The sequence below is a fragment of the Drosophila mauritiana genome, chromosome 3R (assembly GCF_004382145.1).
Source record: "Drosophila mauritiana strain mau12 chromosome 3R, ASM438214v1, whole genome shotgun sequence".
Classification (NCBI taxonomy): Eukaryota; Metazoa; Arthropoda; class Insecta; order Diptera; family Drosophilidae; genus Drosophila; species Drosophila mauritiana.
The window spans coordinates 17,311,109-17,329,885 of record NC_046670.1 but is presented as its reverse complement, the minus strand read 5'-3'; the positions used below and the strand labels follow the sequence as shown (position 1 = coordinate 17,329,885).

General features: G+C 44.0%; 6 protein-coding genes across 8 annotated transcripts; 2 read left to right on the top strand and 4 right to left on the bottom strand.

The window, feature by feature from the left end:
- Nucleotides 1–158: 158 nt before the first annotated feature.
- LOC117143087 (ras-like GTP-binding protein RhoL) lies at nucleotides 159–5,415 on the bottom strand. Of its 2 annotated transcripts, none has more exons than XM_033307563.1 (4): nucleotides 5,226–5,415; nucleotides 847–1,130; nucleotides 599–769; nucleotides 159–544 (listed from the first exon to the last, which is right to left on the bottom strand). In XM_033307563.1, exons 2-4 carry the CDS (start codon nucleotides 1,090–1,092, stop codon nucleotides 389–391), a joined length of 573 nt encoding a protein of 190 aa, XP_033163454.1. In that variant the 5' UTR covers nucleotides 1,093–1,130; nucleotides 5,226–5,415; the 3' UTR covers nucleotides 159–388. The 2 variants fall into 2 exon arrangements, with proteins under 2 accessions (XP_033163454.1, XP_033163455.1); XM_033307564.1 differs by having other exon boundaries at nucleotides 5,273–5,415.
- A 2,062-nt stretch (nucleotides 5,416–7,477) lies between these two features.
- LOC117142425 lies at nucleotides 7,478–8,692 on the top strand. Its single transcript, XM_033306386.1, has 2 exons — nucleotides 7,478–7,588; nucleotides 7,644–8,692. The coding sequence occupies exons 1-2, from the start codon at nucleotides 7,559–7,561 to the stop codon at nucleotides 8,544–8,546; spliced, it is 933 nt and encodes a 310-aa protein (XP_033162277.1). The 5' UTR covers nucleotides 7,478–7,558; the 3' UTR covers nucleotides 8,547–8,692.
- LOC117142423 (heterogeneous nuclear ribonucleoprotein M) lies at nucleotides 8,693–13,153 on the bottom strand. 2 transcript variants are annotated; one of them, XM_033306383.1, is made up of 5 exons: nucleotides 12,978–13,147; nucleotides 12,254–12,831; nucleotides 11,111–11,249; nucleotides 9,096–10,224; nucleotides 8,693–9,037 (listed from the first exon to the last, which is right to left on the bottom strand). In XM_033306383.1, exons 2-5 carry the CDS (start codon nucleotides 12,823–12,825, stop codon nucleotides 8,982–8,984), a joined length of 1,896 nt encoding a protein of 631 aa, XP_033162274.1. In that variant the 5' UTR covers nucleotides 12,826–12,831; nucleotides 12,978–13,147; the 3' UTR covers nucleotides 8,693–8,981. The 2 variants fall into 2 exon arrangements, with proteins under 2 accessions (XP_033162274.1, XP_033162275.1); XM_033306384.1 differs by lacking the exons at nucleotides 8,693–9,037; nucleotides 11,111–11,249 and having other exon boundaries at nucleotides 10,054–10,224; nucleotides 12,978–13,153.
- A 403-nt stretch (nucleotides 13,154–13,556) lies between these two features.
- Nucleotides 13,557–15,923, bottom strand: LOC117142428 (ras-like protein 1). Its single transcript, XM_033306388.1, has 4 exons — nucleotides 15,637–15,923; nucleotides 15,000–15,299; nucleotides 14,545–14,801; nucleotides 13,557–14,486 (listed from the first exon to the last, which is right to left on the bottom strand). Exons 2-4 carry the CDS (start codon nucleotides 15,136–15,138, stop codon nucleotides 14,313–14,315), a joined length of 570 nt encoding a protein of 189 aa, XP_033162279.1. The 5' UTR covers nucleotides 15,139–15,299; nucleotides 15,637–15,923; the 3' UTR covers nucleotides 13,557–14,312.
- A 171-nt stretch (nucleotides 15,924–16,094) lies between these two features.
- Nucleotides 16,095–17,690, top strand: LOC117142424 (DNA ligase 1). Its single transcript, XM_033306385.1, has 2 exons — nucleotides 16,095–16,239; nucleotides 16,297–17,690. Exons 1-2 carry the CDS (start codon nucleotides 16,213–16,215, stop codon nucleotides 17,674–17,676), a joined length of 1,407 nt encoding a protein of 468 aa, XP_033162276.1. The 5' UTR covers nucleotides 16,095–16,212; the 3' UTR covers nucleotides 17,677–17,690.
- LOC117142426 (39S ribosomal protein L47, mitochondrial) lies at nucleotides 17,680–18,768 on the bottom strand. Its single transcript, XM_033306387.1, has 4 exons — nucleotides 18,627–18,768; nucleotides 18,266–18,548; nucleotides 17,937–18,214; nucleotides 17,680–17,881 (listed from the first exon to the last, which is right to left on the bottom strand). The coding sequence occupies exons 1-4, from the start codon at nucleotides 18,728–18,730 to the stop codon at nucleotides 17,731–17,733; spliced, it is 816 nt and encodes a 271-aa protein (XP_033162278.1). The 5' UTR covers nucleotides 18,731–18,768; the 3' UTR covers nucleotides 17,680–17,730.
- Between the last annotated feature and the right edge of the window lie 9 nt (nucleotides 18,769–18,777).

Sequence of the window (18,777 nt, the reverse complement as noted above, 5' to 3'; positions counted from 1 at the left end):
ATTTGAAATCATAATCGCAGAACGAAATAAAATTAAAATGTTTTTGAATATAAGAAGGACAAACAATTTTAATGACTAGGGTTTTATTGAAGTATACAATGGGGCTGATTGCTGGTCATTTCAAATTTAAATTATATTTTAATATGTTTAAGTGTATATAATTTTCATTTTGTGCTGTTTTTATTTATCTTTTTACAAATTATGCCCTCTGGCTGCATATATAACATATGGATTTCACACAATTGGCACTTAAAAATACAAACTTAACGTTAAATTTTCTACACAGTTTTTTTCCCTTTTGCGAAAACGAAGCACAAATAGTCAGGCGAATTAGTAGCATAATACATTACGCATAATAACAATATTTAAAATTAGGCATACACTTAGTTCACAGTATTTTGCACGATTGCTTGGACGTCGTCTTTGGTTTCCTCTCCACGGCTCTAACTGCCTCCTCGAAGACCTGCTGCAGGTTCAGCTTCTTCTTGGCGGAGCACTCGACCAAGTTGGATGCGTGTATCTCCTTGCGCATCTTTTTTCCCTCCTGGAAAAGTCGAGAAAACTTAGCATACAACCGTGTTAAGCGTTACTGACTAACCTGTGTGGTTACGAACTTCTCCGAGTTGGGAATGCGCAAGTCCAGTTTGGTGCCCACCAGAACCACGGGAACATGGGCGGAGAAGTGACGGATCTCCGGCCACCACTTGCTTTTCACGTTTTCGAATGAGGTCCTACTGCTGATCGAATAGCACAACAGGAAGCAGTTGGTCTGTGGAGCGAGTACGAAATGTATTAGCAATAAGTAGGATTAATTTCCCTATCCTTAGTCAATGCTATCATACTCACACTGGGATAGCTCAGGGGGCGCAGCCTTTCGTAATCCTCCTGCCCGGCAGTGTCCCAGAGGGTCAGATTGTAGTCCCGATCATCTACGGCTATGTTGCAGGCGTGATTGTCGAACACTGTGGGTATGTACTCCTCGGGGAACTCGTTCCGTGTGTAGGTTATCAGCATGCAGGTCTTGCCCACCATGCCATCGCCCACGATGGTTATTTTCAGCGGGCGCGGACTCTTCGTTATGTTCGCCGTCATTCCCGGTTGTTTCCCCGTTCGTCTTTGTTAAGCAAGAGCTGCGAAGAGGACAAAATAGAGGCGTCACAATCGGGATTGCAACATTTGGTGGCAGATGTTGGCGCACTGTGTGTTTATCTTGGCGCACCCACACTTTCATCCAACCGGAAATCTCCAGGCTTGGCCGCTAGCTGGCTTCACTTCGATACTTGCAGAATACAGCAGAAATGGGATAACTGCTCATACAGAATATAAGAATGTATCATGAACTTCCACGGCATTAGCTGGAAATATTGCTGAGTAAGTGAATACAATACACCAGTCTAATCTACATTATATTTCAGTCGAGTTCGCTTGCAGAAATATAGTTTTCGATTGACGCTTTGAAGTTTTCATTATTGTTGGAATGTGCCACATTTGAAACAAATTATACGTATCTATATCATCCCAGCGAACAGTCCACCTGAATTAGCCTTGTTGATGATACAACCCATATCGCACATGAACTTCAAAACATTTAATCTAATCGCCGGTTGAATTGAAAACGACAAAAGTCTGGGCAATTGGAGCTTTTACGAGGGGCCAACTGCGGACTGGACTTCATAGAGCGCAATTGATTCTGCGAAATCTCTAATGGAAATAAATGTGCTTTTATGGCTGTCCCCCCCGCCTTACATAACAATTAAATAAAGGCCGGGCCAAAACTGAAAGACTTTCACCATCTGTCCAGGCACAAAAACAAACAAACTAACAAAACCGCATTTGTTTCATAAATTTTTCTTTTTTAATTAAAACTGGTTTCGTCGGCTTCCAGTTGACCCAAAACATAGACTAGATTTCCCTAACCAGCATCCAAAACGACACAAAATCCGAATCAAAAGACATTTGCCCGATTTACAAATGAGCGATGCCGTTAGGTATTCGTATTCGTATTCGTATTCATCTTGTGAGTAGGAATTCTTGGGGTACCCGCTTAAGCAGAAAACTCATGCGAATACCAGGAATTATTCACTGTTTGCGGCATGACTCATCGCGTACACTTGTTGATGTCTCGGTCTCAATTCAGTTTACTTACATAATTGCAAATCAGAGGAAGCGTTTATTAGAAGAGCTAGACCACACTCTTGGTCGGTGGCTGACTCATCGGCTGGGAAAACGCTTCCTTCCCGCCACAACCCACACCAAATTTCATCTTTAAGCTGCATTTCAAATTATTCAGAAAATAAAGTTCGAAAACCGGTTGCGTTGCGACATTCATCAGCATTCACCGTTCGACGGCACTGCACTTCCCAACTTTTGACCACGAAAAGCACAAAACCACAGCCAAATATCCCCCTAATACATACTTATAAAATAATAATTTAATTGTTCACCCCTATAAGTACGAAAGCTTATTCATATGGATGATTGAATTCAGCAAACAAAATGTTATGTTAGAAGTCAAGTAATAAATACACTTTCCAACCAACCTATCAGCTCGCAACAAGTACATGATAACTTTTAGATAAGCAGTGAAAAGTGAAGAAAAGCAGAAAATACACTGTAATTTCAAGCTAGTATAAAATTCAGTAATATCTAGAATGCGGCACATGCGTGAGTAATACACATAAAACGCTTTCTTGGCACGCGATCCACAGATGCTGAACTTTGACTGGGGCACTTTGATGCCCGGGTCAACACAATTAAGCCCCATCATTGATGCGAGTGGCTCCCAGTTGGGGTTAAGTGCTATTCTCTTTGAGTCTTGCCATTTTTTATTGATTTTGTAAACTTTTCCTAAAGCCTTGAATAGTGGAAATTTATTCAAGCGATCAAGCTTCTGAACAAATTCTATTCCAATTCTGTACGAATGACGTTACCAAATTTGAATCGGATGAGTTCGTTCCAGCAAAATGGCAGCAGAATACCCAAATAGAAGCACCGATTTTTTTCTCTACTTTTGTTGCCAAATTAGTAAACAAATCCAAATGAACAATTGACCATTAGGTAGCCACAGGCGCAAAAATGGGCGAAAAAAATAAAGCGCACAAAAACACAAACTTGACCAGCGAGCGGCAACGAAACTAAATAAACAGCACACTTTTGTTTTGGCCTCTTTGGAGGCGTTTTAAATTATTATAAACAAACAGCTTTGCGGGCTGTTTTAGTGACTACAGAAATGTGCAAATAATTAAGTCCAATGCTACTGAATTCTTCTATTTATACAACCAGCTGATTAAGCAAGCTCGTGAATGAGTTTCCTGAGTTCCACGCTGTAAACTTGTGGATTAAAAAACAGGTGTGCGAGCAACGGTCGAAACTTTCCAGGGTGCCAATACCCCCATGCTACCCTGCACCATGCCGCATCATAACTTATGCCTTTCTATCAGTTCGGAAAACAGCGGAAACCCTTTATCAAGCTCGCTGGCCGCCGATGATGAAAATGAAACTGTATCGAGCGAGCGCGCAGCTCGTAATTAATACACATAATAAATTATTTAAACATAATTGCTGTGCATTTAATGCACTCCCTTGAAACATGAAGTGCACATGCCCGCCAGTCCGTGAACAACTTATTCCAGTTCATTGTTATCTACAGGCTTGGCCTCTTGTAAACTTTTCATATCAAGTTACGAACTCGTCGTTCTCGGAATCTTGTCCCAAGAACAAGACTTGCCACATTTCACACTCTCGCTTTCTTTGCATTCATTCGGTGGCGATGATTGCCCAAGATGAGGAAAGGTCTGCACTATTCATGTGCAATTCACTTGGGTCACTCCAGTTCAAACCTCGGCTTGGAGCAGGCGTCTCTTATCAGCCTCCTCAATAAATGGGTGCATCATTCCATATACGGACTCTTAGTTGGGTTCCCATTCCCATGTAGCAGACAGTCCACAAATAACTCAGTTACACAAAGGCGGAGTTAGTCAATAAGTGAATTATGCGAATGGATGGATCATCCGACTACGCAATTAATTAAATAATTCCGCAATAACGAATATGAAGCGACGTCAGTAGAATGTAGGTAATTCTTTTATATAACTAAGATTACTTGGCTTGAGTTTCTTAGGAAACAGAATTTCGTTCTATTAGAACTTGCAGTATAACTAATCGTACGTCCAAAACCAGATCGAATTGGTACTCCAAACCTATATATATAGGTACATTTCTATATAGACCCCTATTCCTACGTCTACACCAAAGCGAAAAAAAAAACTTTTATTCAGCTCTGCTTCTTGTTGCGAAAAATATACGAACTGTATATGTGCATGTATTTTTATGGTTTCTCGCATGGGTTTTCGTATTTAATAAACTGATTAGATAAGATAGATGTCGGTGAATGCGGTGTACATAGGGAATTGGACTTGAAAGAGCAACGGCGATAAGTGGAAGTGGAACCATGGCGAAAACCCATGGTTACCTGGCCAGAGGAGCCAGCGAATCCCCAGAATCAGATTGGATCCGGGCAGATTGCAAGGGCACGCGCGGCCAATTAGTTAAATTAATTGAGGTTAATGCGGAGTGTTTATTGTGCCATAGGTCGCAATGAATTGATTAGCGACATTATGGATTGTATTGGATTGGGCGACGGGCGACTGGGGATTCACGTACTCTGCTTCCTGCAACGGCCTCTAAATGGCTGTGCAACCATATAATTGTTTGATAACTAAAAATGGTATCGAGCCCATTATGGCGGAGAATCAAGCCGTCTGCCAAGATCCCCAAAGAATAAGAGAGCCCCACAACAGCGATTGGAATTGGAATTGGGATTGGGATTGGAAGAGGGAGCGAGAGCAAGAGAGTTGGGATCGTAAACCGAAACAACTTGGCATTCCAGAGCTGTGGACGGATGGACGGTCGGATCGGGGGAGGTTTGGTGGCGGGGGGCGGTGACGTGAGCGCCATACAAAGTGACTCAGGTGATGGTGATAAAGGAACGATCACGAAGTTTACTCTCCCAGTGAGTGAGATCTATGCTAACAGTGTTTACAGCCAAGATAAATGTTGTTGTTTTAACCGCTCGTGGAATCGCAGCCCCAGTGAGCGCCCACACCATCGCAAGGTCGTCGTCACTGGGTGTTGTTGAATCCATTCTGCGCTGGATTCGACATTTGGCCAGCTAGCTGCTGGCGAGGATGAACTTAGTGGGATACGCTTTGAACTGGCGCACGTACTTATAGATACGGCACTTGTGTGCCCGTACTTTTATCCGTATGCGTACTATTTGCAATAATCAATCGAACAACACGTCTGGCTGGCGATGACGTGCGACTTGATCGCAGTGTGGATGTGGATTACTCGAACTGGCGGCGGCGAGAGTGTAAGACCGGATAAACGAATAGCCACAACCGATCGCACGCGATGTCGTCGAACAACTGAACCTTTGGCGATTCGGATTCGTTTCACTCGCAGTTCGAGTATCTCGCAGATACGCGAAGAGCGAGCGAGGAGAGCGCGCTGGAGCAGCTCTCTCTTAGCACTTGGCACACAATGTTGCCTTATCAATGGTTTGGGTTTGGATACAAATTTGGCGAACTACAACTCCAAGATTCTAAACCCTATAAATATTTTGCATTTCTTTTTGAGTAAATGATGTGATGTCGCATTCAAATTTATATAAGTTCGTAATGATAAATTTGTTACATCCATTTACGCACTCTGTACTACGAATAAAACGTTTGAATCAATCTTCTAAATGCGTCAAATTCTTACGACTGCACTACGCACACACTTGCTTAACTGAGATACCAAAATACTACTTTAAAGCTACTTATGAGCTACAAATCCTGTGGCGTAATATCCCGCCCTGCAACCCGAGTATCTGGCATAGGCCATTAATCAACGACATTCCGCAAGTGCGTGCCGCCAAACTGGGCTTTATATCTGGCCGATGTAGGGGTAATTAAGCCAAAGAACCGCCTTGCGGGTTAGACCGAATAAAATGCGTTCACAGCGAGTTTGTGGCACTGGCGTACATGAGTTCAATTAGCCGACACGTTGATGGGGCATTACATTAATTAGAATTACCACTGCACTGGGCAAGTCACTGCCGTACAAGGAATAAAGGTCAAGTGACAAAGGCTACGACCCAGACCCAAAAAGTCGGGCGGTCACAGCAAAGAGAAGAGCCGGAAAATTATTAATACACAAATATGAATGTGCAGCAGTGCCAATTAGGGATAGCTACTTAAGCGAACACATGAGCAACATGTGTGCCGCTAATGAAACCACGACAGATACTTCTGGAAGACTCTTGACAATGGGAATTGTACCAAAAGATATGAGCAGGTGCGGCGGAGCACTCACAGGAGTAACACAATGTGGCTGGGATGCAAATCGCACGATTCCCAAGGTCGCAGGGTGAAGTACTGCAAGGAATCAAATTCGCAGGCTAGAAAGGGCGACTAAGAATAGCTAAGGGGCGAGACCAGATAATGTTGCAGGGTGTCTCCATTTCCCGTTTCCGGTCTGTCCGGACCGAAGGGAGCGGAGTGCAGTGTTGCTATTTCTGAACGGCACTCATATTTTATATCTTATCTCGTGCAAGCGGTCTGGAACAGCGAATCATGGGGGTGAGGACTGAAGTGACAAAAACAAATATAACCAGATCCAATAACAATCGTGAAAGGCTAGGAGTGATCCCCAATCAAATGCGCCTGTGGCAGTGTTCAGAAACTGCGGGCCATTGCACCTTAGTTGGAAGCCTAAAATAAATAAAAGATACCCACATCTGACAAAAGGTGTTAGCTCTTAAGATTTTAGATTCTCCGTTGCAAAGGATTAAACGAGAATTTGACAGAATGCTTTATTAAGCGATTATTTTCAACCCATGTTAGATTGTGCTTTAAACTGCTGTGCGAATATGCCCAGTGATAATGTTCGTGGTCGAATTAAAACTACGAACACAATGAATGAACACCAACAATTAGAAAAGAAACAAATAAGGTATACAAAAGCCAGTACAAGATCTATAATTTATATTGCTGATTCCATGACATAAGAATTGGACATTTTATGATGCAAGAAAAATGTAGATTAATCAAGATATTTCTTATTCTTCATTGGACACAAGGGGCAAAACAGACGTCACACTGGAGGATAGGGACAGGATTTTGAAAAATTTAAAGAACTAGAGTAGCTCCGATATCAATCTTTCTAAAGAAAAAGTTATCGATTGATTGTTAATATGTATAACAAATCGAATAGTATTTTACAGCTTCTTTGGTTCACGTCATAGCTAAAAGATTTTATTATTTCATTTATCTCTTTCGCATTTTTCAAGATAACCATTTTTAAGATACACTTTTTTTTAATAAGACTTGGTCACAAAAGACATTTTAAACAAATAAGGAAGGCATAAATATGATTCGAACACAATCGTATCACGACACTCATTCTTTACTTTTAAGAAATCGATAACTTTTGTGTGCTCAGCAATCATCCCATCACTAACTAACTGTACGGGGTTTTGACAACATTTAAGTAAATTTGTTCGATAATTGAGAAAATGCCTGAAAGCGACGTGACTAAAATGAAGGTAAGTTAAAAGATTAAAATTAGGAGATGATCCCAGTTATGTGTTCCTTTTCCAGGTGGCGGATTTGAAGCGCGAGCTGAAGCTTCGAGGGCTCGCCGTGAATGGAAATAAAACCGAGCTGCAGGACCGATTGCAGACCGCATTGTTGGAGGGGGACCTTTCTTTGGAGGATTCGGCCATAGCAGATGCCATTGACGATGACGATGTGTCCTTCACCGACGAGGATGAGCACAAACTGCTGGGCGATGAGAACGACGATGAGCTCCTGAAGAGTCCACTTAGCACACCCACAACTGTGGCCATTCCGGACCTGCTGGCGGAAGAGAAGACGTCTACGGCCCCAGAGGCAGCTTCGCCGACCAAGAAAATAGTGTTGAAACGAAACAATTCCCAGCAGTCGACGGGCACGGTAGCCAGCACGGGGACAACTCCATCGAAGGAGAACGAGGCGCCCGCTGCAGCTGCTAGTGATTCCACGGGCGAGACTCCTACCAAGAAGCATAAGCCTATTGTGGTCGGACCGAAGACGGAAGGAGAGAAGCCATCAGGCGACAAGAAACTTAACCAGCTGACTGCGCAAGAGCGATTGGAACTGCGGGCCAAAAAGTTTGGCATAACACCCCCAGCTGTGGCCAAAACTGCAAACGCAGTGGCAGTGGCAGTGGCCATCAATAAATCCTCTAGTGCCTCCATTACGGCCAACAAGGGTAACAAGGAGACCGAGGAGCAGCAAAAGGAGGCACTCAAAAAACGTGCCGAGCGTTTCGGATTCGTGGGGCCTGACAAAACACCGACCTCAAAGTCCGATGATCGTCTCCAAAAACGGAAAGAGCGATTTGGAGCCGGAGCAGTCTCAGCAGCTGCCACCACGCCCACCACAACGGAATCCAAGGACGCCTGGTCAGAGAAGGCGCGCGCTCGCCTTGAAAGATTCAAATCAGCCCCGTCCACAAATTAAGGAAAGCGAATCTAATTATTTAAGCAAGCAAATACAATTGTAAATCATTTCGGGAGTAGGCCCTATCATGTATCAAACCCCAAAGCCACCAATGCTTGTAGTAATTAAGCAAAAAGTTCAATAAACACAAAACATGATCCATAATATTGAGGGTTTACATTACTTTATTTCGTTTAATTCAAAGACTTAAAAATAATTTGAATCGCGTCTTCGGTTTTATTAGGGCATTTGTTTTTGGAACGTCAAAATTCATATTAGTTGGTAAAATAATATGCGTTAAAATATTTAAAAGTTATACAAATAATTGGGTGCACAATTAATTTCGTATTGCGAGTCAAATAAGGAAAATCAGCTCATTTCATTGGTCATCGCGCTGCTTGAAGTGTAAATTGGCCCCAAGAAACGTAGAATAACTTTCGAACTGAACTGCCTGACTTAAAAGTATGTTACTTTAATGTTGCGCCCATCCAGACGGGAACCATCCATAAGCGCTGAAAAGACATTGGAGTTTAGCAAAAATGAGGGAATCTCCTTTTGAGTATTACTTACCAATGGCTAGCTCGGCATCGCGCTCCTTAAAGAAACGCACAACGCCCACATCATTGCCCCGGATTTCCGCAAACTTAACGTCCCCAATCTCGCGGAACTTGTCGCGCAGTGTTTGCCAAGTGCAGCTCATTGGAACATTCTTGATGACGATCGTGTCCGACTTTCGGGACCCACCGACAGCATTGGCCGAGCCAACGTTGGAATTGCCCACGTTGCTGCCGCCGCCATAGACATCCAATGGATTGCCCGTGTTGTAATCGTTGCCATCAACACCAACTCCTCCGTTGCCGCCGCCCACTCCACCAGAGCTGCTGTAAGCATTGTATCCCAAATTGCTGGTGCCGCCACCGCCGCTGTAGTTGTTTCCAGAGCTATAGTTATTGCCACCACCGGTGCCGCCGCTGCTATAGTTGTTTGAAAGACCCACATTGCTTGGCGGCAGGTTGTCATCATTGCCCGAGTTGCCCAGATTGAGACCCAGGTTGCCCAGCGACGAGGACAGTAAGGGATTGCTTAAATTCCCTCCCTGGTTACCAAGATTGCCGACCACGGCGGCCAAAAGACTGGGATTCAGATTGTTTAGGTTCAATCCGCCGGAACCGGTATTGTTTCCCAGGCTAGGCTTTTGCACCGGAGCCACAGGAGATGGCTGCACTGCCGCATGATTGCCAAACATAACGCCGGTCAGGTTGTTAAGCAGGTTTGTTGTGGCGTTGCTAACAGCGCTGCTGTTTGGTTGGCTACCAACCGATCCAAGCTGAGATCCCTGCTGAGCGTTGCCAAGCAACTGGCCCTGGCTCTGACCACCATTGGGAAGGTTGTGAGCCACGTCCCTTAGTGGCTCGCCGTTGGATCCCAGGCCGATGCCCACACCTCCCAAGCCCTCGGGCAGCTTTATGCCTTCATTCTTATCCGGAATACGGTCCAGGCGCACGGTCATACGACGGTCGAATAGCATCTGACGATCCAGCATGGAAATGGCCTGGACAGCCTCCACCGGATGGTCGTACTCGATCACAGCAAAGCCGCGGCTGTTGCCCTCCTTGTCCAGCGAAAGGTCTACGCTCTGCACCTTGCCGGCCAGCTTGAAGACCTGCTTGAGCTTCTTGTTGTCGACCTTGTAGTCCAGCTGCAGGGAGTTTCAAGAAAGCGAAATTAGCAGTGTGTCAATCCGATGGCATGTCCACTGAAATAGGTTCGAAAGTTGCCCATGTTGATACCAACTGCTGTCTTTGACAAAACCATGCTGCAAAGCTATGCTGACGATAGACGAGAATCTCAGGAGAATCATTCCCGCACACGTGCCCAGAAACCAAACGGAATAGCCCAGAGACGACGTCGAATTTTAAAACACCCGTAACTGCTTCATATTTATAACCCTTGATAACGAAGTGGTTTTCGCGGAACATCTTATGTGAAAAGTGTAAAAGAGGCAAAAACGCTGCAACCAACAAACAGTCAGGTAACTTCCAAGAGTCATTGCAACTGCAGACTAACCAATTATCATTAAACAACTTAACCGAAACAAAATATGTGATATCGAAAACCAGATTTTACGTAGCCCAATTTGTTGTCCGCTTTCTGAGTAGAAACTAGAATACTTAGGGTCCATTCTGCTGTAATGTTATCAACTAAAATATATTCAGTGTGTAGAGATGTAGAAGAGGGAATGTGTATATCACATCGAGTACTCAGTGTGTTTCCCTGGACTTCCAAGTAGTTCCACCCAGTCGTTCAAACACATCAACGCATACGATTCCATCTGAATTTTCGAAAACGGGAAAGGAACATATTTCAAAAGGGAAAGGAAACCGTGGAGTTGTCATTACTTTGAGTCGACTTAGATGAATTAAAACAAGTAAACAGTATCTTCTGGATGATGTGACCTAGGCGGGTTATAAATACGAAGCAGAGACCCCGAAGCAAGAACAGAACGCAGCATATTTGTAGTGTGGTCCGGTCCAGTTGAATAATATACATAGGATTATTGGAATTTTATATTACAATATACTCACATTAGCAACAAAAACCTTATTATGCAAAGGTCCACTTATGCCAAGACTCTCCAAAAACGAAGCAGAAAGACCATACAAATTGTAATTCGACGAATTATTATAATCATTTGACATCATGTTAAAATTATTACGCCCAGATCTAGAAAAAGAGAAGCCAGATTTCCAGAGAAAGATAACAAAGAGCACAAGTAAGCTTCAGCTACGAAGAAGTGGGTTTCCAAGAGAGCCGCAGGATATTCAGAGCGATCACATTGTACCTTCCGTTAAACATTTTATACGCTTTTTTTCTTCAGGTCCTGTCTTAAACTATCTTTAAATTTGAATTCCGAATTGAATTATTTTTTTTCCAAAAAATAGAGCAAAATTCTAACTCCGATGCATTTGACAGACTTTCCAGAAATCCTTGAACTTTTAGAAAATTTGAACAAATATAATTCTGCCAGCAGCAAAAAAGCGAACTCCTGCTGTGATCAACCTTCAAACATAAATAATTAACTTCAGATCGAAACGGAGCACTTTAATAATAAAAAAATCACTAAATAACCATTTAGAGAACTAAGAGAACGGAGATTTCGTTGTAATCAGATGAATACAAACTGCATATATTATATATATATAATTAAATATATATTCGCATTACAACTATCTGATATGAAGAGTGCGACTGAACCCATAGCTAATATTAATGTTAATTTTCCCATAAATAAAATGTTATATTTATTATATTAGCGATCAGTAAAATTTTCGAAAGAAATATGGTTAAATTTAATACGAAAACCTTAAGGAACCTTGAATAACTCGCAGTACGAACCCTGGACTGAATGTAAATTCAGTTGTCACCTAAATAATGCACAAACGACAATGGAAACTCCTTAAAATAAAAAATTCAGTTCGTACGTGATAATAGGAACTTTAGGATGCAATCTCTTACAATCTACTCCTGACCTACATACATATATCAAAAATCAAACTAACTTCAATGCAGAGCCGCAATCGTTGATACATTTAAAATGGAACCACTGCCAGCTGGGAAGTTTCTAAAAATTGAATATAATATCCGTGCCATGAACTCTGCTTTCCTGCTCCAGATTATCGGAAAAAGTGCACATACGTATAGGAAATAAGCGTAAAGGGAATACTCACAGTCTGTCGTCGTCACGGCGGGAGAAACCCCGATCGCGGTCATCCATGTGGTCACGGCCACCGCCGCCACCTCCTCCAATGTTGCCACCATTGCCTCCTTGTACGCCGCCACCGCCGCCTCCACCACCACCATCTCGCACAATGCGTCCGTACTGATCGCGCTGCTCGCCGTGATCCTCCTTGACCACCAGTTCGCGGCCATTCACCTCATAGCGGTTCATTTTCTCCAAGGCCTTCTGTACGTTCTCCGGATCCTTGAACTCTACGATGCCACAGCCGCGCGCCTTGCCGCTCTCATCGAAGAACAGCTGCACGTACTCAATGGAGCCGACGATGCGGCGGAACAGATCCTTCAGATCCTGCCAACGGTAGTCGTACGGAATGTTCGAAATGTAGACCCGGCAATTGCGACGTTCACGGCTACGGTCGCGAGCAGCAACGCCTCCTCCCTGACTACCACCGCCGTTTCCATTGCCATCAGCGTCCGTGAAACGGGAGCCACGTGCTCCGCGTCCACGACGGTCGCGCTCCTTCTCGCGGTTCTCCACCGAGTTACTAGCGTCCATGCTCATTGTTGTCTGCAAGGGATTCGCAATGCGCTTTGTAGTTCATGCAATATTTGAAGTAGTACACACCCGGAGCGGCGTCCGCGAAAACAAAATGGCGACCGCGTCAATCGACTTTTTCGCCAAATGTTCTTTTCTATGCTTGCGTTATGGCTTACCTTTCAGATAGTGCTGTGCTCTTAATACTGTTAAGTTTCCTATTTTACTGATTCCGGCGTAGTTAATATTATGCAAAAAACAAACGCGTGCGACAAACTACACTTTCCGAGATCAATAGAAAACAGTACAAAAGTCTTTGTTAGAGTTGACAGTGATACGATGACAGTAAATTCGATGGTTGTCCGATTAGCGCCGAGTTTCAGATTTGTATCGACCAGACATCGCCGATTTTCGAAACTGCTCTTCGAATTATCGAAATGTAGCCATATATTGCAATTTACGCGCGCAACTCAAAAATTCAAATAACAGAAAATTTCGATAGACTTTAGATAGAAAAATAGAATCTTCCACAATAGCAAAACTGAGGAATTTCTAAAACCACATTCCATAAATAGTACACACAATCGATTTATTTCATTTCTTTTTGTATGGCAAAAATTAATACAAAAAATTAAATATTAAATGTATGTATGTATGTATAAAAAGCTTAAAGCAAACTATATAATGTAAATTTAATTGGCTGTTTGTTTTCTCTCCGATTGATCTGTCAGTATGGTAAGTAGAAAGAAAGGCATATCTCAAGAACTCATACGGATTATAATTTCATCATCGTAGCACCACAAATATGTGTTTTACCGACATAAATCTAGTTTGGGGCTAGCGAATTTGCTCGTTTGTGCGAAAATTGCTGAGCTTATCGGCTTTTGTTTGTTTGTTCTCTAATGATGAATACTAATGGAATTCTGCTCGTGCGTGTGTGCGGAAAAAAGATTACATTTATGTATGACTGTCGGGTTGAAACCAATAGATAACAGGGCTCTAAAAATTCACAATATTTGTTTACATCGCGTTTCAGTTTTAAGCACGGAGTATCTGTTAAATTACAAACAACATAGAATCAAGTTAAGTGCTGGTTGAAAACAAACGGATATAGCAGCTGAACCAAGGCAGTTACAACAGTATTCATAGTTTTTATGTAGAGGTACATATTCATTTTCATTTTCGTTTTGCTTCGTTCGTTTTTGTTTGCTTGTTATTGTTAATACTCTTAAAAGGGCGCCTCGCAGCCTTTCAAACGACACAAAACACACACATTCACAAAATCATTTCGACGTACATAAAACTCTAGTTACTTAAATTAATTACAATTTCTCTTCTTTTATCTGACAATTGCACCGACCAACACGCTCCCACATGTGTGTGTTTTTCGCATTGTGTGTCCAGAATGGACAAAACATCGATCCCAGGACGATCGGCGATTCGCCGACGCACATACAGACAAACAGGCGACATTTGAAGAAATAAAAAGTGAATAATAACCAATGCGTGGCCGTTTAGAGCATTTTACATTTAAATCTACGATTCGGCTTGTTCATTTTTCGGCCCCTCCGCCCCTTGTTGTCCTTGTCCTTGCGGATTTCGCGCACCAGTGTGTAAAATGCATCGTCCACGCCCATGCGCGTCTTGGCGGATGTCTCAATGTATGGAATGCCGTACTGTTTGGCCACCTGAGAACAATCATAATGAACGTAAGGTTCGCTTGGAACTCTGAAGGCCGGTACTCACCTCTCTTGCCTGCTCGTTGTTAACGTTCCACGAGGCCAGATCACATTTGTTGCCCACCAGCACCATGGGCACCTCCTCGGCGTCCTTCACGCGCTTGATCTGCTCACGGTAGGTGCCGATATCCTCGAAGGACTTCGCACTGTTGACGGCAAAGACCAGCAGGAATCCCTCGCCGGTCCGCATATACTGATCCCGCATGGCCGAGTACTCCTCTTGGCCGGCGGTGTCCAGGATGTCCAGCAGGCAGGTCTCTCCATCTGCAGGGGAATAGAAAATGTATTTGAATATTGAAACTTCTCAAGATCTCTTCTGGTATCCTCTTGCTTGGCATATTTTAAACGTATTAAATTCGAAATTTAAACGGGAAACCAAACCAGCAAAAGGGTGCAGAAATCTCTAGAGGCTTTGGACCTCTGCACCCCTTTTTATGCCAGATCTAACTACATATAACTCACCGATAACCACTTGCTTTCGGTAGGAGTCCTCGATTGTGGGATCGTACTCGTCCACGAAATGGTTCTGGATTAGCTGGATAGTGAGCGCGGACTTGCCCACGCCTCCGGCTCCAACGACGACCAGTTTGTATTCCGTCATTTGGCTGTGGCGTCCGTTTTCGATTTGCCGTAGTCAAATGTCACAGTAACAGTCTCTCTCTCGCGATCGATGCTTACTCTCTTGTTAGGCGCCCGCAGATGCAGTCTCTCTCTCCGTACGCTTGTTGCGTGTGTTTGTGTGGGTGAGTGTGCGTGTATGGGCTGCAAGTGGAGTAAATTATTAATTAAGATTGATTAAAATAAATTAAACGCATAATTAGGCAGGAATTAATGCACGTCACTGAGTCACTGCGACTAGGCGCTTGCACACACACACACACACGCACCACTGCATGCACACAGCCAGACGGGCAGCACAAAAAAAAGAATGGGAAAAAGAGATCAATGACTCAAACTAAAATTAAAACCCATTCGCTCCATGCAAATTAGTTAATCTCCCCCACAGCCGAGTTGTTAACTAGGTGAATTTGCTAATTCGGCGGCGTTGTTTCTTGCCCTTTTCTTTATTATTTTTCTTTTGCCTGCCGGGGCTGCGGACCTTCTTTGTTGCTGCCTCTTCAGCTAGCTCCTCCTTGTTTTTCCGCTCCGCTCCTCTCTATCACTGCTCTGCCTCTCTCGCTCTCGCGCGCGGCGCAGTTTCTGGGCACGTTTCACGTCACTTTCGCGGCTAACGGTGCGACAGGCGGTACTCCTCGATGGCACCACTTTAATTGCCGTGCGGTAATTGCAATTAACAGCGCAGGAAAACAATAAATCCGTATGTGAAATGCAGATGAAATCTAGGCTGTACGTAGCTGTGAAGATACTAGAGCTGGCAACAAGCCGATGGCACAATCGATAGCGATGGCTGCATTCTGGCCGGCACTATCGATGGACCTGCGATTGCGATTGCTATATAAAAATTAAAATAAAGAGGTGCACTTCATGCACTCCGACTTCGTATAATTTGCTCACACTTTTAAATGATTAGTTCAATACAGCTTTCTGTGCAAACGGCAGACGCTTTCTGCTTTTAATAATTATCAATTGTAATTCACCGGGCTGGCATCACCGTTTCTTAGCACGGACTCAAGCCTGAGTCTATTATTTCAACCACCACTGTAACGAAACCAGCATGGACAGATTGAAATTCAATAATTTGGTAAATAAACGATTTTATTTAAAATTATAGAGTTTTAATCAACAAGAACTTTTACAGGTGATATCCAACAAGAAGGTCATTCAAAAGGCACGCGCCCAGACCATCGCCAAAATCGTACAGAAGCTGCGAAAGACAAAAGAGGTTCTGGCCAAAAATCCGGACAGTGAAAAAGAAAAGATTCGTTTACGCAAGAACACAGAATGTCTGGCCCAGTTGAAGGCTCTAAAATATATGGACATGGTACGCCAATCGCTCCTGCAGGAGGGCACAAATCCCAATGCGGTGATTGCCAACGAGCGCTCCACACCGGATGAATTGGGCATTGCCATGCTGCGTCTAAACAAATTGATGCACGGAGTGGTGGACAAGTTGGTTGAAACCCTGAAGCTGAGCACCACCGATAAGGAGGCCAAGTGGCGCGAGGAGATCCTGGAGACGAGCAAGCGACGGGCCAAAATAGAACGCACTGAGGAGCGGAAGAGGAAACGCAAGGAGCTGAAGGAGCAGAAGGCCCAAACCAAAAACCGATTGGAGTGGTTAGAACGGAACAAAGTGGTGGATGCAGATGCTAATGAAGCAGCTGCGGACACGCCCACACTTCAAGTCAGCAAAGTAAATGACGATGAAATCCCACAGTCCTTTGTAAAAACCGAAAATTCTGCAGTTCTCAAAATCAAAAAGGAAAAGACACCTAAAACACCAGCCAAAAAAGATAAAAAGCTTCAGAAAAAACCAGCTTTTGATGAGCAGATCAAACCGGAGATAACTAAGCCCAGTTCCAAAAAGGAGAATTTAAATACAATCAAGGAGAATAATGCAGAGCCTTTTAATCAACAGCCACAACTAGAAGGCAGACCGAAAGAATCTAAGCCAAAACCTTTCGAGAAAAAGCCAGCCAGAGAGCAGAAGCCTAAGCCTCGATTGGAAAGGCAGCCAAGTATCGATGAAGAAGAACCACAACCTGACAATAATCGTCCCACACATGTCGTTGATCCCTTTTTCATTACGGAATCAGGCCAGCCCTACTTGTCCAGCGCCGTAGTTCTTTCCGGGGACAATGACAGCGAAGCTGATGAGGAACAGGAACCGCCGCCAGTCAAAAGGTTCCGCAATGAGGAGCGACGGTCGAACACATATCGGGAGAAACCGGAAAGGCAGCCAGAGTTCAAAGCGAAAAAGCCAACTGATGATCGTCATCCCTCCTGGCTGGCTAAGCAACAGCAGAAACCAATCATTGGTGATTTTAGAGGCAAGAAGATAACATTCGGCGACGACGGCCAGGCGGCGGAAATTATTGCTCCGAGTATCAATCAATCAACCGCTACTGCTGCTCCTTTGCCCACCGACGGCATGCACCCGTCTTGGGTGGCCAAACAGAAGTTTAAGCCGAAAATTGCTGCGTTTCAGGGCACAAAGATTAAGTTTGACGAAGATTAAAGATGTCAATGGTATTTTGTTGTTTTAATAACTAAATAACTGCAGCTTTGTTGCTCACACGCCAACTTTGGGCACATAGTGACCACGAATCTTGTCCTCGTTGCGCAGCTTGTCCACGTTGACATCGGGGAACTGGCGGCGCAGCACATCCAGATCGAAATTGGGGTTTCGACGCAGGATCATCATAACTTCGTTGCGGGAGCGGCTGCAAGATAACAAGATTTTAATTAAGATATCCCATTTAGCTAAGGACAACATACTTCTTGGCCTTGCGCTTGGCATTGTAAAGTTTCTCCCTGTACTTCAGGAGGAATCTGTTCACAGCTCTGCCGCCGAAGCCAATGTTGCGGGATTTTATCCATTTGAGGTTCATGAAGGGCGGCAGGGCGTGTTCGCATGCTTTGTATGAGACCTGCAGGCCAAATGCGTTCTTCACCGCCTTCTGGGGACGTTCACCAGTTTCACCTGTTTCCAGCAGGTGATAGGCCTTGTTGCGCTCCCTCACTACTGTCTCCAGGTTTTCCATGGAGATTTTCACCTACAATTCTAAAGTTTTAGAAAAGGATCTTCACCATCACATATTGCCCACCTTATCGATGCGCTCCGGACTGGGGAAGATTTCCATTTTGTCATTGCACTCGTGCTCCATGGTCAGCAGCATGTTGCGCTCCTTGAGGAGCACGAACCACAGCTGGTGCAGCTCCTTGTTGGACTTGATGCGCAGCTCCTCCGTACGCCAGGCGCGACCCACCTTCACCTCGTTCTCACTCCAGTTCTTCTTGTCGTCGAAGAACTCCATTAGATCCCGGCGAACCGCGGAAGTGTGCATCTGCATCGGCATTTGAACATGCGGCGTTTGCAGGGCAGCCGCACTACATATTACATAAAAACAAAGGCGCGTTTATATCGGTTACTCTGTGTAAAAGTCGGATTTGTGAAAGAAAACGCACCTGCAGGTCTGCCATGGCTGCTTAGGAGCTGCCAAAAAGCTCTTGACTGTCGCATTCCCCACAGTTTTTGCCAAATTTAAACATTTTATTAACGCCGAAGACATTTTTTCGACCGAACAAAACAGCTGGAACAACAACAATCGATTATTTT

What these genes read in the sequence shown, in the direction of transcription:
- LOC117142425 (XM_033306386.1), top strand. Translation starts at nt 7,559, where the DNA reads ATGCCTGAAAGCGACGTGACTAAAATGAAG. An exon ending in GCGACGTGACTAAAATGAAG is followed by an intron (nt 7,589 to 7,643) that starts GTAAGTTAAAAG and finishes TTCCTTTTCCAG; the next exon opens with GTGGCGGATTTGAAGCGCGA.
- LOC117143087 (XM_033307563.1), bottom strand. Translation starts at nt 1,092, where the DNA reads ATGACGGCGAACATAACGAAGAGTCCGCGCCCGCTGAAAATAACCATC. An exon ending in GCCCCCTGAGCTATCCCAGT is followed by an intron (nt 770 to 846) that starts GTGAGTATGATA and finishes CTCGCTCCACAG; the next exon opens with ACCAACTGCTTCCTGTTGTG. An exon ending in AGAAGTTCGTAACCACACAG is followed by an intron (nt 545 to 598) that starts GTTAGTCAGTAA and finishes CGACTTTTCCAG; the next exon opens with GAGGGAAAAAAGATGCGCAA.
- LOC117142426 (XM_033306387.1), bottom strand. Translation starts at nt 18,730, where the DNA reads ATGTCTTCGGCGTTAATAAAATGTTTAAATTTGGCAAAAACTGTGGGG. An exon ending in CAGCCATGGCAGACCTGCAG is followed by an intron (nt 18,549 to 18,626) that starts GTGCGTTTTCTT and finishes TGTAATATGTAG; the next exon opens with TGCGGCTGCCCTGCAAACGC. An exon ending in GCCAAGCGCAAGGCCAAGAA is followed by an intron (nt 17,882 to 17,936) that starts GTATGTTGTCCT and finishes GTTATCTTGCAG; the next exon opens with CCGCTCCCGCAACGAAGTTA.
- LOC117142424 (XM_033306385.1), top strand. Translation starts at nt 16,213, where the DNA reads ATGGACAGATTGAAATTCAATAATTTG. An exon ending in GATTGAAATTCAATAATTTG is followed by an intron (nt 16,240 to 16,296) that starts GTAAATAAACGA and finishes GAACTTTTACAG; the next exon opens with GTGATATCCAACAAGAAGGT.
- LOC117142428 (XM_033306388.1), bottom strand. Translation starts at nt 15,138, where the DNA reads ATGACGGAATACAAACTGGTCGTCGTTGGAGCCGGAGGCGTGGGCAAG. An exon ending in CCGAAAGCAAGTGGTTATCG is followed by an intron (nt 14,802 to 14,999) that starts GTGAGTTATATG and finishes ATTCCCCTGCAG; the next exon opens with ATGGAGAGACCTGCCTGCTG. An exon ending in ACAACGAGCAGGCAAGAGAG is followed by an intron (nt 14,487 to 14,544) that starts GTGAGTACCGGC and finishes GATTGTTCTCAG; the next exon opens with GTGGCCAAACAGTACGGCAT.
- LOC117142423 (XM_033306383.1), bottom strand. Translation starts at nt 12,825, where the DNA reads ATGAGCATGGACGCTAGTAACTCGGTGGAGAACCGCGAGAAGGAGCGC. An exon ending in CGCCGTGACGACGACAGACT is followed by an intron (nt 11,250 to 12,253) that starts GTGAGTATTCCC and finishes CTCTTTTTCTAG; the next exon opens with ATCTGGGCGTAATAATTTTA. An exon ending in CGATGCCGAGCTAGCCATTG is followed by an intron (nt 9,038 to 9,095) that starts GTAAGTAATACT and finishes ATGTCTTTTCAG; the next exon opens with CGCTTATGGATGGTTCCCGT.